Source organism: Mastacembelus armatus, unplaced genomic scaffold, assembly GCF_900324485.2.
Source record: "Mastacembelus armatus unplaced genomic scaffold, fMasArm1.2, whole genome shotgun sequence".
Classification (NCBI taxonomy): domain Eukaryota; kingdom Metazoa; phylum Chordata; class Actinopteri; order Synbranchiformes; family Mastacembelidae; genus Mastacembelus; species Mastacembelus armatus.
This window is the reverse complement of record NW_022872940.1, coordinates 1,020,745-1,038,087: the sequence shown is the minus strand read 5'-3', so window position 1 is coordinate 1,038,087 and position 17,343 is coordinate 1,020,745. Positions and strand designations below refer to the sequence as shown.

General features: G+C 38.6%; 1 protein-coding gene and 1 pseudogene across 15 annotated transcripts in view; both read right to left on the bottom strand.

Annotated features, from left to right (window-relative positions):
* LOC113143885 (zinc finger protein 208-like) overlaps window positions 1-17,343 on the bottom strand; it is a 905,597-nt pseudogene that overhangs the window by 67,645 nt on the left and 820,609 nt on the right.
* Window positions 1-17,343, bottom strand: part of unm_hu7910 (un-named hu7910) — a 51,197-nt gene that overhangs the window by 26,667 nt on the left and 7,187 nt on the right. For 6 of the 15 annotated variants that reach the window (XM_026329499.1, XM_026329498.1, XM_026329500.1 and 3 more), the window contains exons 3-8: window positions 17,271-17,336; window positions 13,623-13,802; window positions 8,439-8,483; window positions 7,257-7,325; window positions 3,808-3,858; window positions 3,687-3,713 (exon numbers count right to left, since the gene is read on the bottom strand). In XM_026329499.1, the coding sequence (XP_026185284.1) occupies window positions 3,687-3,713; window positions 3,808-3,858; window positions 7,257-7,325; window positions 8,439-8,483; window positions 13,623-13,802; window positions 17,271-17,336 (438 nt within the window). The remainder of the gene's footprint in view (window positions 1-3,686; window positions 3,714-3,807; window positions 3,859-7,256; window positions 7,326-8,438; window positions 8,484-13,622; window positions 13,803-17,270; window positions 17,337-17,343) is intronic. The other 9 variants (XM_026329506.1, XM_026329507.1, XM_026329509.1 and 6 more) reach the window with 6 other exon arrangements.

The following is a 17,343-nucleotide window of genomic DNA, read 5'->3' as shown; positions in this document are numbered from 1 at the left end:
TACCCCAGGGAAAAACGTTATTTGTCATGGTTAAATTGCACTTGTTTAACATGATGTAAATAAACGGCTGATTATTGAAAGTTTAAACAATGTGAATCGATGAGATGATTTTGTGTTTCCACTGTAAAAAGATGTTTAAACAATTTAATGAGATTAGAAAATTTAACAGAATTAAAAAATTGCCATGCAGTACAGTGGGCTCAAATATTTGCACGGTTGTGACAATGCTTGACACGTGACATCATCAACATGGCGGATGTAGTTTGTCTGAAGTCCATTCATACTGCCTTTATTCATTCCACGTAGAACGTACTGTTTTAACGGTCAGGAGGTAGGTACGTACTTACATGGAGTACCTACTAGACAGTATGCGGTTTCAGACGCAGCCAATGATACCCAACTTTATACACTAATATCTATTATATAAACGAACTATATACACTGCTCAAAAAAATAAAGGGAACACTTAAACAACACAATGTAACTCCAAGTCAATCACACTTTTAAGACTTAATTGCAACACTGATTGACAATCAATTTCACATGCTGTGCAAATGGAATAGACAACAGGTGGAAATTATAGGCAAGACACCCCCAATAATGGAGTGGTTCTGCAGGTGATGACCACAGACCACTTCTCAGTTCCTATGCTTTCTGGCTGATGTTTTGGTCACTTTTGAATGCTGGCGGTGCTTTCACTCTAGTGGTACCATGAGACGGAGTCTACAACCCACACAAGTGGCTCAGGTAGTGCAGCTCATCCAGGATGGCACATCAATGCGAGCTGTGGCAAGAAGGTTTGCTGTGTCTGTCAGCGCAGTGTCCAGAGCATGGAGGTATTAGGGCCCGACGTCCACAGGTGGGGGTTGTGCTTACAGCCCAACACCGTGCAGGACGTTTGGTATTTGCCAGAGAACACCAAGACTGGCAAATTCGCCACTGGCGCCCTGTGCTCTTCACAGATGAAAGCAGGTTCACACTGAGCACGTGACAGACGTGACAGAGTCTGGAGACACCGTGGAGAACGTTCTGCTGCCTGCAACATCCTCCAGCATGACCAGTTTGACAGTGGGTCCGTAATGGTGTGGGGCAGTATTTCTTTGGAGGGCCGCACAGCCCTCCATGTGCTCGGGACGGGGTAGCCTGATTGCCATTAGGTACCGAGATGAGATCCTCAGACCCCTTGTGAGACCATATGCCGGTGCGATTGGCACTGGGTTCCTCCTAATGCAAGACAATGCTAGACCTCATGTGGCTGGAGTGTGTCAGCAGTTCCTGCAAGACAAAGGCATTGAGGCTATGGACTGGCCCGCCCGTTCCCCAGACCTGAATCCAATTGAGCACATCTGGGACATCATGTCTCGCTCCATCCACCAACGCCATGTTGCACCACAGACTGTCCAGGAGTTGGCAGATGCTTTAGTCCAGGTCTGGGAGGAGATCCCTCAGGAGACCATTTGCCACCTCATCAGGAGCATGCCCAGGCGTTGTAGGGAGGTCACACAGGCACTCAGAGGCCACACACACTACTGAGCCTCATTTTGACTTGTTTTAAGGACATTATATCAAAGTTGGATCAGCCTGTAGTGTGTTTTTCCACTTCAATTTTGAGTGTGACTCCAAAACCAGACCTCCATGGGTTAATAAATTTGATTTCCATTGATAATGTTTGTGTGATTTTGTTGTCAGCACATTCAACTATGTAAAGAACAAAGTATTTAATAAGAATATTTCATTCATTCAGATCTAGGATGTGTTATTTTAGTGTTCCCTTTATTTTTTTGAGCAGTGTATTTTAATTTCAAACTCAATTCTAGTTGCCCCGTTTCTGTATGCTCTCCTGTTTGTTTTGGTGTGGCTGGTTAAGTAAATGACGCACTCCACACACCCGTAATGCACCATGTTGAAAAAAAATACGGGAGTGTGAGGGAATGGCAGTCGTTTTTCTGGGATTGGGACGGGACAGGATTTTTTTCCCCCCAGTTTTTTCATGGGACTGGGATGGGACGGGAAAGGTGTGCAAATCCACTCCCGTGTCACCCTCTAGTACGCAGTGGTCAGTATTGAACAAAAGTGTTCAGGTGAACCAGCGACAGGGTCATGGGCATGATGGACACCAAAGACTATACCTGGGGAACAGAGAGGATGTTTTGGAAAAACAGGTTTAATCCATGACCACACCTCACAACTTACAGGACTCAAAGGATCTGCTGGTGATGTCCTGATGTCAGATACCAGAGGAACCTTCAGAGGCCTGGAGGAGGGTCAGAGCTGTTTTGGTGGGATAAACTAACCACTAAGCACATGGTCAGCAGTTTGATTTCTTAGGCAAGAAGCTGGACCCCAAGTTGCTCTCAGTGGCTGTTTTACTGGTGTGTGACCATGTGCACAAATATGTGAATAGACAAATAACACAAAATACCTTCTTGATACATAGAAAAGATCTATTTAAGTATAAGGACCATTTACAAGAGGAGCCTACATGTCAGACAGGTGGTTTTAATGCTGTGGTTGATCAGTCTATATTGTAATAATATTTAAAAGGTGTAAATGTTATTTGTCAAGCAAAATGAACAAAATATGATTCATTCTCTTTTTTAAACTACTTTAACTGATGCAAAATACAAATACAAATTTGGTGTAAAAACAGAAAATGAAATACTGTAACAATGCAAATCCATGCAGTGATTAACCAGTTATCTCAGTTAGCTGACATATAGTACCGCCCCACGCTACCTGACAAGACCCTGAAGAACAGAAAAAAAAATGTCTGGAACAGACATTTAATTTGGTTCATTAATAGTTAATTAATTTGGACATTTAATTTGGAGAAACTGAATTAGACTCCAAACTGTACCCAGTTTTTCAGTGCAAATATCTGATCATTGTCATTACGAGTCAATATGTAGCACAGGCCACTAGCTAAACCAGTTCACTATTGACTATCTTGCAGATTTCTTCTTCCCCACATTAGATGATATATTGCTCTGTTTCTTGATGTTACCACTACATGTATAAATGTGGAACAGTGTAAAACCTTTGGCAAAAATGTTCATTGAGAAAACTGTGCTGGTGAGCACATCGGCTGATGAGGTCTGTCCATAAGAGACTCGCCGTTTCTATAGCAATGAGGTTTTTACAGGGACACGTTGCTAGCCCAATGCTCAAGCCTTGCCTGCAACACCTGGTATGCCAAGACAGTCTCCTGTCCATGTACAACTAGGCCCAACCAAACACAAGGACAGATGAGATCTGGCTTGACCAGGGTCAAGACTAATAGTGACCATTAACTTCACAGGGAACCTTTAGATTTTATTGGTTATTCTGTTGTCATACTTTCAGTTGCTGTGAACAGAGGGTTTTTAACATTTTGAAGGATATTGAGATTCAAAAACCTACTTAATGTTTACGTTGATGCATTTTTTTAATTTGCTGTGTATCAAAAATGACCCACCCACAACCTAGGTATGTACCTAATACTGATTTTGTGTAAAGCTGCACTCCTAATATTTTGATTCTTTACACCTCTTTGGGCGAAAAACTCTCTCTCTGGGTCATACATGCTTAAGGTTTAGTACAAGTGGTCCAATTCTAACCAAACCCACAATCTGTCAGCGTTAATGGATTCCTTTAATTATTCTGGATCAAACACAGTCATGCAGGAACACAGGAAACAGGGACAGTACCTTTTGTCTTCACTTCTTTTCTAACCTCTAAAATGTTTAGAAACAGATCTGTCAGGAGAGCTACCAACTGAATATCAATGATGCAACATGAGTGCACACACATGAACCCATTGTACAGTACCTTTTCTAATCCTGTTTCTCCTGAGAGCAGGGCCTTTTAAGTTCTTCTCATCTGAACCAACAAAATATAGATAAAAGATAGTTGATGAAACTACTGCTGGTATGTGATGACACATAATCAAATGGCTCCATATTATAGTCTAATTAGACAAATCCAAACTAGACAAAATGAAATAATACTTTTAGTAGGTCTTACTTGCCCGTTTGTTGATGTTATACTATGGTTCTATTTCCCCCATTCTCAAACGTTTTATATAGATATACTGTTTTCTACGATAGTTGGTACTGTTACTGTGCATGGCCACCATAAACCTGGATGTGTGATAAAGGTAAAAAGCTGAGCTGGGACTATTGGCAAACTATTTGCAAATTACACCAAGCTGTCAGCACATTATGTGAATCATCAATATTAATTTTAATATGAATAAAGCCCTCCTGTTTAGTTTAATATTGACGCTAGCAAGGCCATAAATTAACATGATCACACTTAACTGCACCAAACTGCCAATATCAGGACTTCTACAAAGCAGAATATAATGAATCAATTTGAATATTAGTGGTTATAGGCTGAAAATTGTAAGTATAGTTATTATCCAGACAATAATATTAATATTACAGAATACAGAGATATTGCCTGAAGACAAAAAAAACAAAAAAAAAACAAAAAGCCATCATATTCAGCTACAGAAACTTTTAACCACACTCTTAACCAAATTTGAACAATTCCACTTATGAGCCAACTAAGCTGTTTAATGTAAATCTGCCTTTTGCTACAAGAAATACAAATTCTTCCTGCTTTGTTTGGTTGTTGATGGTAATTTCTTACTCAGTTCCTTTCAAAACCAACTCAGAAAACATGCATCAGTCGACACATGGAACAACACAATAGACCTGACAGCCAGAAGTAGTTACTACAGTAACTCCAACACCATTCCTACCACATTATACTAATTAAGGACAAAAAGTTACATTTCTGTATGTGTCCAATATGTAAAATTTTAGAGCAATGCACAAATGGTGATATTAAACTATTCCCTGAACACAACGGTATCACCACACATTAATAAAAACTTGATGGAAAAATTGATGAAAACCATTGACTATAAACTGAAACCAATGGAAAACAGAAAATCTGTCTTAAAACCGATTAAATGATGTAGAAAACTGCAAGCTTGTTATACGCAATTTGCAGTTAATGAACTAAAATATCTAAAACCACCTTTATTGTTTATGTGCTTAAATCCCGAACTCTTTTAAGAATGTAATAATTTAAGTAGTGTATTTTTCGATATATAAGGAATCACAGTATCTATGGATTGCCTTAACTGCTGTGCTGCAAAAACCAAAAGTTTTAGGCTATTTAATGTTTTTTTTAGAGTTTTGTTATTAGGGGTTTCCTGTTAAAGAGTACAGCTAGCTCATCCAGTTTGTTCTTGCAGTGAAAACCAGTCCACCACCGTATACAGAATGCCATCCTCCTCCAGGTGGACAGGGCAATAGTACACCCCAGTTTGGTCTTCAGTGGTCCATAGTGGGACCATGGAGCCTTGATACTGTCTGTGGCTCTGCTTTCTGTTCTCCTACTGGTTCTGGAGGTCTAGTATGACCCCTTTGACTTCCTCTGATGAGGAGGTCGTACTGGATTCCTCCTGCCTCTGCTCCTCCTCGCCCCCCTCTACAGGTGAGGACACTACGTCATATAGGAAGGTGAAGAAGCCATAGATCCAATCAGACCCCTCCTCTGCTAAAATATTAAGAACCTCCTCAAGTGACTCGGCATTCGCACTATCACCGCCATCTTTGGTCAAGCCTGACGAGAAGAGAGAAGGAGAGAGAAAGAGAGGGAAGACGAAAAACAGACAGGATGGGAGAGGAGGTGGAGATAAAAACGGCGAGGTGAAGCACAAAGAGGAGAAAAGTCCATAAGGATGTAAATTAAAAGGAGTAGAAGGAAATGTTACGGATAATGGATGAAAAAAAAATAAGGCAAGACGAAAGGATGTACAGCAGGACGGAAGATGGTACAACTGAATGGAGAGTAACCGTAACAAAAAATAGGGGAAATAAAATAAGGGATGATGATACAGGATAAGAGAAATATACTGAGTTAAAGATGTCACAGGTGAAGCATAGACAAAAAACAGGTCTTTACTTTCTGCCTCCTGTCTGCTCATAATAGAATCAGAGGTGGCCATCTTTGATGTCTCTACACTCTTCTTCACAACTGGTGTGTGAAATCTATAATTATTTTTAATGATTAACAGAAATATACATAATATTGCACAGTCCGAATGTCCACACTCTAATCTACTGTACTGTGCAGTAATCTCGATCTGCAGTGTTGATTTGTTTACTCTTTCTACGCTTTCTTTCATTAGTATTTCCCCATTAATGTTTTTATTTCTGCAGTTTTTCCTGATCTGATTAAAGGGTCTAAGGAATTTATGATATTGGGCAGTAAAAATAAAAATTGATTTGACTTCAGATACAGGTCAAAAATGATTTCTTGTCCATCATAACATAACAGTACTCAGAGATCAGTTACCAAACAGATATGAACAGTAATCCAGGAAAAGAATTTAAAAGAATTTGCATGAGAATGCCCAATTGAGCCTGACATGACTGATTTATGTTATAAACAGATTTTCTATCTTTTGTTACAGAAGTGAAAAAGAAATATTACAAGAATAATTATTATATTAACATATAATTACAGTTGAGGTGATTAACTTTTGAAAACTTGGCATCTTATTTGCAAGTACAGGATGGGCAGTTGTAGTTCCACAAGTGGTATCTGTTGCCTGTTGTGCTAGCTGAGAAGTGCTGCATCACAAATGTGAGCTGCAAATTATGCTGAGGTTAGGTGACCTGAAAATTCCGTCACACAACTTCCTGATTTACATGCAATCGACCTACAATACATGGCATAGTAAATGCATTCTTGTGCAACATCAGTGTCAGAGTGTCAGTGTTTTTTTTTTTTGTTTTTTTAAAAGGTTTGGTCAGGCTGGGAAACTTAAAATAGCACACCGTCTTAAACTTTTACACTTATATGTTAAGCAAACCTTGTCCAATACCATAGCAGAAACTAGACCATTGCTAGATTTAAGTGAGCATGCTTTTATATTTCCTAGAAAGAAAAAAAAAAAAAAAAAAATCAGCAAATTAACACTTCAGCATGCTTATTCTTGTTATAAGCATTTCTTTAATGTTCATGAGTGCCCTCTCATGTGCAGCAAAACAAGCAATCAGGCGTTCATGAATGAGAGTCAACACATCACCAAGGTTTAGATGCACCACCTGGCATCTGTCCAAACCACAGTGTCAGCACAGATGCCGTTTTAAACTGAGGCACTGGTAAATAACTGTAAACCACATCAGTCAGACATAGAGAAAAGAGAATAGCAGATAGCAAGGCAGAATAACAGAAAATAATTAAAGTAGACTTGCCAAGAAGAACTTTAGCATCTTCCACATCAAAGTCTCCGTCTCCATCTGCATCGTAGACTGTGAGTTTTCCTGAAAGAAAAATGGATGATGAGTGAAAGACACACATTCAGGATACTGCTGTCTGGTCATGTCAGAAATTAGTTCATGGAAACTATTTATATGATAAATGTTAATTTAGAGAGAAAAAGAAAGGTGTATTGTATGTTCCAGACCAAACCGAGCTTTACACAACAAAATGGCTCATGTTGGAGATAACATGAATGAGAATATAACACACAGAATATTAACATGACAGACCAATGCACATAGTATTAATTTAAAATACTGAAGTTGCAGAACAAGGAAGGATGTGGTAAGGACAAAAACGTCTGTAAAGAGCAACACTAAAATTGGAGACATATCTATGCAACTCATAGTTCTGCATCTGAATTCATGCCAACCACAAGAGAAAGACTCTTAGACTCTGTGTCGTGTACATTTTTGTATTCAGTATGTCGACATAACAGCACTGAATTTCTGGGTAATTTTAATGACATCAAATTAATTTTACCAGAACTAGGAATGGATGGGGATTTCTAGTTAAAGAAACCTTTGCTGTGGTGAATATAAAATCACCAGTCTAACCCAAAGCAGCCAAGAGAGAAACTTTAGTTTAAAGCCGTAGCCTACCCAGACCAGAATCTCTGTCTGCTTTCCTGTTTTATATTTAGAAACATACCGCAATGAAGGAACAAACCTTTGTTTCTCTTTTAGTTGAGTTTCTCTCTTGTTCTTCAGCTATAGACAAAGCAGCCAAGACAGAAACTTTAGTTTAAAGCTGTAGCCTTGGCTCACATTCCTGTGGCAGGTGACCCTTGTCAAAGTTACTCAGATTCTTAAGCTCGAACAACTTTCCTCATCAACTATATAAATGTTGATTTGTATATAATATTACTATACTAAATACTGATATATCCCACCCACCTTGACAGGTGGGTATAATGAGGTAATTAATATTATTCAGTAAACTTGCCAGTGGTTTTAAAGTTGAGGCTGCTTGGTGTGGTTTCTAAATAATATCCAACTAGGTGGATACAGATGAACTCAAATTCTTATGAGTAATTTGGTGCCACCATTCATTCTTGTAGAATGATGGTGCAATATGATAACTTAAAAATCCACATTTAAATCTTGAGACAGTACCTTGCAAAACTTCAGAAAAGTTCATGCGAAACTCCTTAGCTTTGGCTGCATCCAGAGAGACAGAAAAGAGGAAGAAAGTCAAAGGCAGAAAAGTAAAGGTAAATTGTTACACTTGGTGTTTGCTGTGAGAGAGGACTGTAGTCACTACAAAATTACAGCAGGGCTGCATCATGTGGCATTTTATACTTTTAACATGCAACCTTAAAACTTGCCAAAGGTAAAGGTTTTCCAGTTCCAAGGAATGTGACAGTAGTGCTGGGCCACTCACATTCCATCCATCCATTATTACTATTCCTAACCAGGGGACAAGGGGAATTGTCCGATTGAAAGGCAGGGTTACACCCTGAACATGTCACCAGTCCATCACCAGGCCCACTCACATTCCTTTTAATTAATTTACTATGTATCGGCTGAGGCTGTCTAATTAATTAATCCTTACATAAAAATGCTACTTATGCTTATGAGCTGGACTAGCGCTGCTAACCTAACAATGTTAGTAGCCAGCCTAGAGATGCTAGTAGTGGCTAGGTGCCTTATATACACTGAATTGCCAAGGGCTGCGAATGTGTAGCGGGTCTCTTACTGACCAAATCAGTTGCTGGCTTCACCATAGATAAAGGTGATTGCAATTTCCCAGTAGTATAAATTTATTAATGGTAGGTAGCAACTATAGCTCGTTGGTCTCCACAGCTCCTCAGCGATTTGTTGTGTTTAATCTTCAGGACAGAGTTAGCATGCCATGTGACTCATTGCATTTCTGATTGAAATTACTTAGCGTCAGCCGGAGACTGACAGCCTACCTTATCACCTGCCAAGTAATTGTTTGAAAGCACCGGCCCTTTTGATGCTGGAATGAACTACCTGACAACCACGAATCTTACTCATGTTTGTTCATCATATTTCAAGACTGATTGCTTCTTCTTCTGATTATTATTATAGCTCAGCTACTGTATTAATATCTTGTATTTGTCAAAGTTTGTTTTAATTTTCTTCAATAGGTTTCCCGTGGCAATAGTTTACCAAGGTGATTCATGGAGAGGAATTCGCCTCTATTCCCTCTGCCCAATGATGTTTTGCAAAATGACATGCCCTGTGATTATATTATTTTTTCTTTTGACTGTACATTTATATTTACTCAACCTTTCTTTCAGATGTCTCTTTGTGCAACTAACAGACACATTCACAAGCGAAACTAAAACAATACAACAAAAAAAAAAAAATGTATTTAATAAACTGTTTGTGTACAGGGTTAAAAAATATCTACATATATAGATATACCTAGGAGTAATTTCCTAAGTATATGCAAACTGGACTTCATGAAATTGTAAATCTGTTGTGCGTCTTTAGTGTAATGCATTACCACTTATGTGCCAGAACCACTCACTTGATTTTTGGAGGAGTTGACTATGTTCCAAAGCTGTGGAAACAATATTAGCTATATGGGATCTATTCAAAAATCATTGGGTCATTTGTTGAGATTATCTGTCAAATTTCATTTCTAAATCACAAATCCTTTTAAACCATTAGAACTGTCCATAAGCTATATTAGTTTTCAAAAGTAATGGACGGAAAGAGCCAGCTTCAGCATCCAGGGATCGGGTTGTCGAGGTCCCCGCCTTCAATCACTGACCGATCCACAAAGCACTGGCGCCTTTAGGATCCTCCTGCAGTTGGTGGGCCCACAGAAGGGCCAGAAGGGCAAAAGTTCAGTTTGCTTGAACTGAACAAGGAAGGTATGAAAACAGCTTTAGTCTCTGTATGTGACTTGCTGAAGATAACGTAAAATATGCTTATCCTTTAAAGAATAGGTAGATAGTTCAGGATTTCAAACAGCAAAATCTTGCAGCATATCTGACATGCAAATCTCCACCACTGACCAACAGACTGGTGAGAGGAGGACTTTTAAACACTTCAATTAATGTTAGGGTGGCAACAAACAACTATTTTAATTTTTACAAAAGAATAGAGATTTTTATGTATGATGACATTTAAACAGATCCTAAATTTTATTACATTAAAAATAAAGGCTATTTCTTGATTATTAGAATTTTGCTTTTAAATCAAAAGTGAGTGGTGCATTAACTCTAATGAGGCAGCATGCCTGATGCACTTAAACATTGATAAGACATTATCCCGGTGAGCTGGTAAAAAAATAAAATAAAATAAAATAAAGCAATTGTCCAAGGAATACAGACTGAATATTAGCCAGATTTTGCTGACAATCCGCCAGGAGCACCAGGACATTTCCGACAACATGTCCTGCATGGCAGGATAAATTGACATACTCTCTAAATCCTCGCATCAAGCATGATTTTTCTCTCTTTGCAGTGCCAAAAAAAGTCACTGCGTCTCTCCTTGATGCACATGGCAACTATAGTGCATAGCAACCATCCACGTGCAATTTCACCAACATTTAACCCTCGGGGCACCCTGGGGACCAAACATTTATTTATTTATTTTTTAAATTCTCAATATATCGGTCAGTTCAAAGGCTAATTGTATGAAACTTGGCCAGGATTTGTTTTTATTGTTACTTTTAACATTCCATTACTCCCTCCAATGCAGGGTGAATAGAATAGGAGAGTTGCATATATGCCTACAATCTTTACCCTCATGACCCATTTGGTCCCATTGCCTCCCATTATAGCCACATATTTTTGATATGCTGTAATCCTGACATATTATAAAGCTTTTCCCAATAAATCTAAGCTCCACCTTCAAAATACAGGAAAAACAGGTGGTGATAATGTGGTTGAGAATATGCATCTGTTTATGTCTTTTCTTGATAAAGAGAGATCCTCCTCTCTCCTATTGGACATGGTATAGCATGTTTATGCAGGTGCATCTTTGAAGTCTGAAAGAATAGTTTGCAGCCTTGTCTGGCTGGTCATTTCTCCAGGAGACAGCCATGAAGAGAAGCCTGAAACCAGAGGAGGTTCTTGCAAAGGGTCTGTGGACCACCTAGACCAGGTAAGCACAATTATACATCAATTATTTGCCAATTTATTTACTGTTACTCATTATATATATGATTATCTGATATAGCCATATACTATTTACTTAATTTTATTGTGTATTTATCAAAACAATAAGAAGGATGTGTATAAATGTATTCATGGCATCTGATCATTCCTTTTTCTTTTACAGGTCTGTGGCACCTACTCCTGTCATCAGCATACACACAAATAGCCCATGTCACATGGGCTATTTGTGTGTATGCTGATGACACATGATAGACATATCATGCTACTGTATAAAGCCTATGTCCCGTTCACCTCTGTGGACCCCAGCTGGAACAGTGCCTATTGCTTTAGGTGGCGATTTGGAGCGGGTTGGCAGAGCTCTCATCATTTGCCCAGAAGACCGACTGCAGCCAGCCTGGTCCTACAACCCTAGGGCCAGGTCTAATGGTCAGGAGGGGGAAGAGGAGAAGGAAGAGCCACAGCCAGTTCTCCAGAAAGCGGGTGCAGTGTGTCCTGTGCCCACAGCACAGAAGGGTGTGGAACCAGTGCGCCAAATGTGGCGCATATGCATATAAAATGCACCCCACAGTGATCTGTGGTTTATGCCTTGTAAACACACAAAAGTGTGTGTGAAAACTTTTTTTTAAATAAACTTGCATTCGGTCTGGAAAAATCAGTGTTATCAATTATTGACCTAGTCAAGGCTGTAATAACCTTATTCTGAATATTCCACTTTGCTCCTCCTTTTTGGAAAATATTGTATATTTTGTGTTTTTTCCATCAAAAAAAAAAAAAAAAAAAAAAAGGTTCTTATGACAAAAAGGGCCTAAAAAAATAAAAAAAAAAATATTAAAAAAAATCTTTATATCTATGGTTAAGTCTGAAGTTATTGAAAAGATTTGATGTGGTGAAAATAAAAAAATAAAAAATATATATATATATATATATATATATATGTACGATTTTTATTACACTTTTATGAAAGCGACCGTGCTGGCACACGTGGGTAAAAAGTGTACATTCCAAAAATAATAATGCATCAAAATCAATGATGTTATCAATTATTGACCTTTCACACTGCACTTTGCCAAACAAACCTTTTGGTAGGTGCTGCACCAAGAAAAACTGAAGGAGAAGACAATTCAAACAATGTTTACACACAATGCCCTGCATTGTAGTCCACTTCCTGCTTTAGGTTCACTTGAACCTATTATATGAAGTCTGTTTTTTTGTCTTTTCTTTGATCTGCACCAGAGTTTGATTGCACATTCATACCTCCCCAAACGAACCGGACGTTCTGAGAAAACAAGGTAGAGTTTAAAACTACTAACTATTAAAACGGATCAAACAGGGCTAGTGTGAATGCAGTCAGTGTGGACGGACATCAGAAAAACACAAGTCTGCATGCTCAGCAAGATGTGTAAGTTACTACGTCAATTGGCATGAGAACCGTAAACATTTTACTGGATGACTGATTGTTTGACCACGTAACAGAAAAACTAGAAGAAGGCACCACCACTACCCACATTACAGTGTTAAAAATTGTTTAACTGTGGAAAATGTGACTTTCACACTTCTGCAGCTGCTCACCATGTCACCTTGTGCTGCCGCAAACAGCTGCATCACTAGATTCAACTAATCACTTGGATCGGTAATATCGATTAGTTTTTGCAGCCCTAATTAATATACTGCAGATTTTTGTAAGATGTGTGCAACAAGCTATCTGAATGCCCACTGAACAATATAATTTTCTAAATTTTTCGGTTTTGTTGTGCATTCATTGTATATGGTCTATGTGATATATATTTTTTAATTGATATGTATTTTATTTTTTAAATTGAAGAATTCACACCAGGCAAATTTAGCCTGTGAAACTGTTCTCAGATGTATATCTTGACCATATAAGCACAATTTTTACTCCTGTAAAATGCAGATCTAACATTAGATTAAAATCTCAAAAGCATTAGCCAATGTTTTCTGAATACAACCCTTTGCATACTATTAATTATATATGGCTAGTAAACTGTAGCAAGAAGATCAGAGCCAAATAGACCATTGGTCAAGTGTCATCCTTGAGACTTTTTTTTTGAATTGATAATTTGTAAAGTTGTGCGTAATTGAGACATCTATAAATTATTGACAGCATAAAAGGTATTTGTATAATTTTGTACATTAAAACAGCACCACTTTGCATTGTTACTAAACTCATCTTCTTACTTACCAATGACACTGTCATAGTCCACAATGTCAAAGTAGACGATGGCCACAGAGCTCCAGACTCCCAGCAGACCCAGAACAACAAACCAGGTAAACATAGAGTATTTAGGACCTCCTCGTGCATCTCCTCCTCCTCCTTCTGTCCTCTTTCCATTCTTGTTGTCCACTGGCTGTGTTTTGGCCTCTAAGGACATCATAAACAGGATTGCACATGAAGCAGAACATAATTTTCACTACTATAAATACTGCATGAAAACCAACTTCCAGCCTCTGATTTTCTTGCTGCCAGAAGGGCATTTTATTGTGTTAATAGCTCTTTAAAATCTGGGTTTCAGTTCTGTAGGTGTTTACAGGTCGAAGGAGGAGTTGAGCAGGTTGGTGTTCGCAGCCTGCCTGGAACGTATCTTTACATTTATGAGCTATACGAGAAAATAGTGGAACATTTTGCTGCATTTTGCATTTTAAAATCTAGCAGCTAAAGCAATGTGGGTTGATATATTATCTGTTCTTTCTTGTTTTGTTGTTACACAAGAAGGTGATCTCAGCCCTGTGATACCCTGATCCCAGCCATGTGATACTGTTTCCGGGTAAGTGAATTCACTTCCTGTTGCAAGCATGTTGTGCTGTATAGTTCGTCTACAGATTAGCAACAGACTAGCTTTAGTCTAAAACTCCTAAAAACTAACTAAACTCTCTAAATAATTCATTAACTGCTACACATTCCGGTACTAGTCAAGTACCTTTCTATTTTGACCGGTATTTATTGCTATTTCCAGACTTAGTGCTCATTAGCCTACCGGTTAGCTTAGCTAGCTAGTAACATGGCTTGTCCCTCTCTCTCTCTCTTTCCTGCTCGGTGTGCCACATGTTTGGTTATTCCTCTGCCTCCTTTAGCGATAATGATACCTGTAATAAGTGTAAGGTTCTGTTAGCCTTGGAGGTGAGGATCACTGATTTGGTGGTGTCCAGCAAACGATGTGGGCTTCATAGACAATTGAGCCACTTTCTGGGGGAAAACCCGGTCTGGTAGCGAGAGACGGCATCCATCCCACTTTGAATGGTGTAGCTCTCATCTCTAGAAATTTGGCCGAGTTTATTAGCCGACCTAAAGCCTGACAATCCAGGGTGGGGACCGGGATGCAGAGACTCAGTCTAAAACGCCTCTCTGCAGTTTCCTTAGAGCCGCCGCCCCCCTCAAACGACAGAGATTGTCTCTGCTGCTCGAACAGTCTGTATGAATCAACCCCCCTCAGTCATAAAAATTATCATGTTCCTCGAAGCACAGGTCGAGGTGGAGGAGTAGCTGCAATCTTCCACTCAAACTTATTATTAAACTTTCATCCTCAGAACAGTTATAACTCATTTGAGAGCCTCACTCTTAGTCTCTCACATACAAACTGGAAAACACAAAAACCAGTTCTACTTGTCATTGTGTACCGTCCACCTGTCCCTTACTCAGAGTTTTTAACTGAATTCCCTGACTTCCTGTCTGATCTAGTGCTTAGATCAGATAAAGTCATTATAGTGGGAGATTTTAACATTCATGTAGATGTTGAAAATAACGGCCTCAGCATTGCATTTAATTCTATATTAGATTCAATTGGTTTCATTCAAAACGTTAATAAACCCACCCACTGTTTCAATCACACCCTTGATCTTGTTCTGACCTATGGCATCGAAATTGAACATCTAATAATTTTTCCCCCAAATCCTGTTTTGTCAGATCATTCTTTAATAACTTTTGAATTTAAAATGATGGATCATGCAGCGTTTGGAAGAAAATTCCACTACAGCAGATGTTTATCCGACAACGCTGTTAATAAATTTAAGAAAATGATTCCATCTTTATTTACATCTATGCCAAGTATAAACATAGTGGAGGGCAGCTGCTTCAATCCCACTCCCTACCAAATTGATCATGTTGTTGACAGCGCTGTAACCTCACTGCGTGAAACGCTTGATTCTGTAGCCCCTCTGAAAAAGAAGTTAGTGAATCAGAGAAGACTAGCCCCATGGTATAATTTACATATTCGTACCTTAAAGCAGGCATCACGAAGGCTGGAAAGGAAGTGGCGTTCCACAAACTTAGAGGAAATTTTTCTAGCCTGGAAAAACAGTCTACTAACATATAAAAAAGCTCTCCGTAAAGCCAGAACTGCATACTATTCATCACTAATAGAGGAAAATAAGAACAATCCCAGGTTTCTTTTCAGCACTGTAGCCAGGCTGACAAAAAGTCACAGCTCCGTTGAGCCCAGTGTTCCCTTAGCTCTCAGCAGTGATGAATTTATGAGTTTCTTCACAAATAAAATCACAACTATTAGAGATAAAATTCAGCAGATGCTTCCTATACCTGCAATAAATGAATTTTCTACTACAGTAGCTCTTGAATCATCTGTAGGACCTCAGTTATGTTTACACTGCTTCTCTCCCATAGATCTCTCTGAATTTACATCAGTAGTTGCTTCATCTACACGTCAACATCTTAGACCCCATCCCGACTAGACTGGTTAAATACACCCTGTCATTAATTAGCTCATCTTTATTAGACTGGGTAAATTGCTGGAGGTTTTTTCTTCCGTTAAAGGGAGTTTTTCCTCTCCACTGTCGCCATGTGCTTGCTCATAAGGGATTTGTTGGGTTTTTTTCTAAAGTGCCTTGAGATGATTGTATTGTGATTTGGTGCTGTACAAATAAAAAAACAAAATAAATAAAGAGTTTACATTAGAGCTGCTACTAAAATATATGTAGTTGTTTTGCAGTTTTGCTCCGACAAGTTTTGTCTCGTGGTTTTTTTGCCCATAAAATTTTTTGTTCAGAGAAAGGTCCAAGGATGCATATTTTATCCATCTGAAATACTTGATACTTCTAAAATATCTGCAAGAATCAGTTATGAGAATAAATTAATTATTTTTTACTATTACTCTTTTAAAGTGGCAGTCTGCTATACAACTTGTGCAACCAAGCTTTTCAAAAAGTGCGCCTAACAGCATCCTGCATGAGTCAAACTTTGACAGGACTCTTTTCGCATCAATAACAGCTGCTCTTATTCATAAAAAAAAAAAAAAATAAGGACCTTTCTCTCACCAAAAAATTTTATGGGCATAAAGCCTCTAGTGTAACAATAATTCAAGATAGAACAAATGACAAATAACACCTCAAGCCAAGTTACTTAGCTGTTAAGACTGTAAAACGTAAAACAAAGCAGGAGCCGCTCATATTTTTTTTTTCTGTTCCGCCATTTTCTCACATGGGTCATACACGTAAACATACAAGCCTAAACATGCTTATAGCACATGCGTTACAAACGCATGCATGTAGGCCATTTGTAGTCCAGTACTGATAAAATGTGTGTGACTGGTGGACTTTATTCATTCAGATATTAAAATCAATCATTAACTTTTCCGCATCAATTCCAAATCCTTTTAAAAGTGAACAATGATGCATCGAAAGAAATGATTATTTTTCCCACCCCTTAAAAAAAAAAAAAAAAATACACAACAAACTAAACTATAGTTAAGCTGCAAAGAAACAAACCTTGATAGTGTCATATCCAGCGATGTATTAATGAGCCATCATTCTCATAAACACACCCACTAACAATGGCAAACCAAACCAAGCCATATCAAACCATGCTCATTAAACTTCGTACCTGTCTCAGACACAGCAGGTGTTACATCCTCCTTCATCAACGGGACTGCCTCCTCACTAATACCTCCTAAACG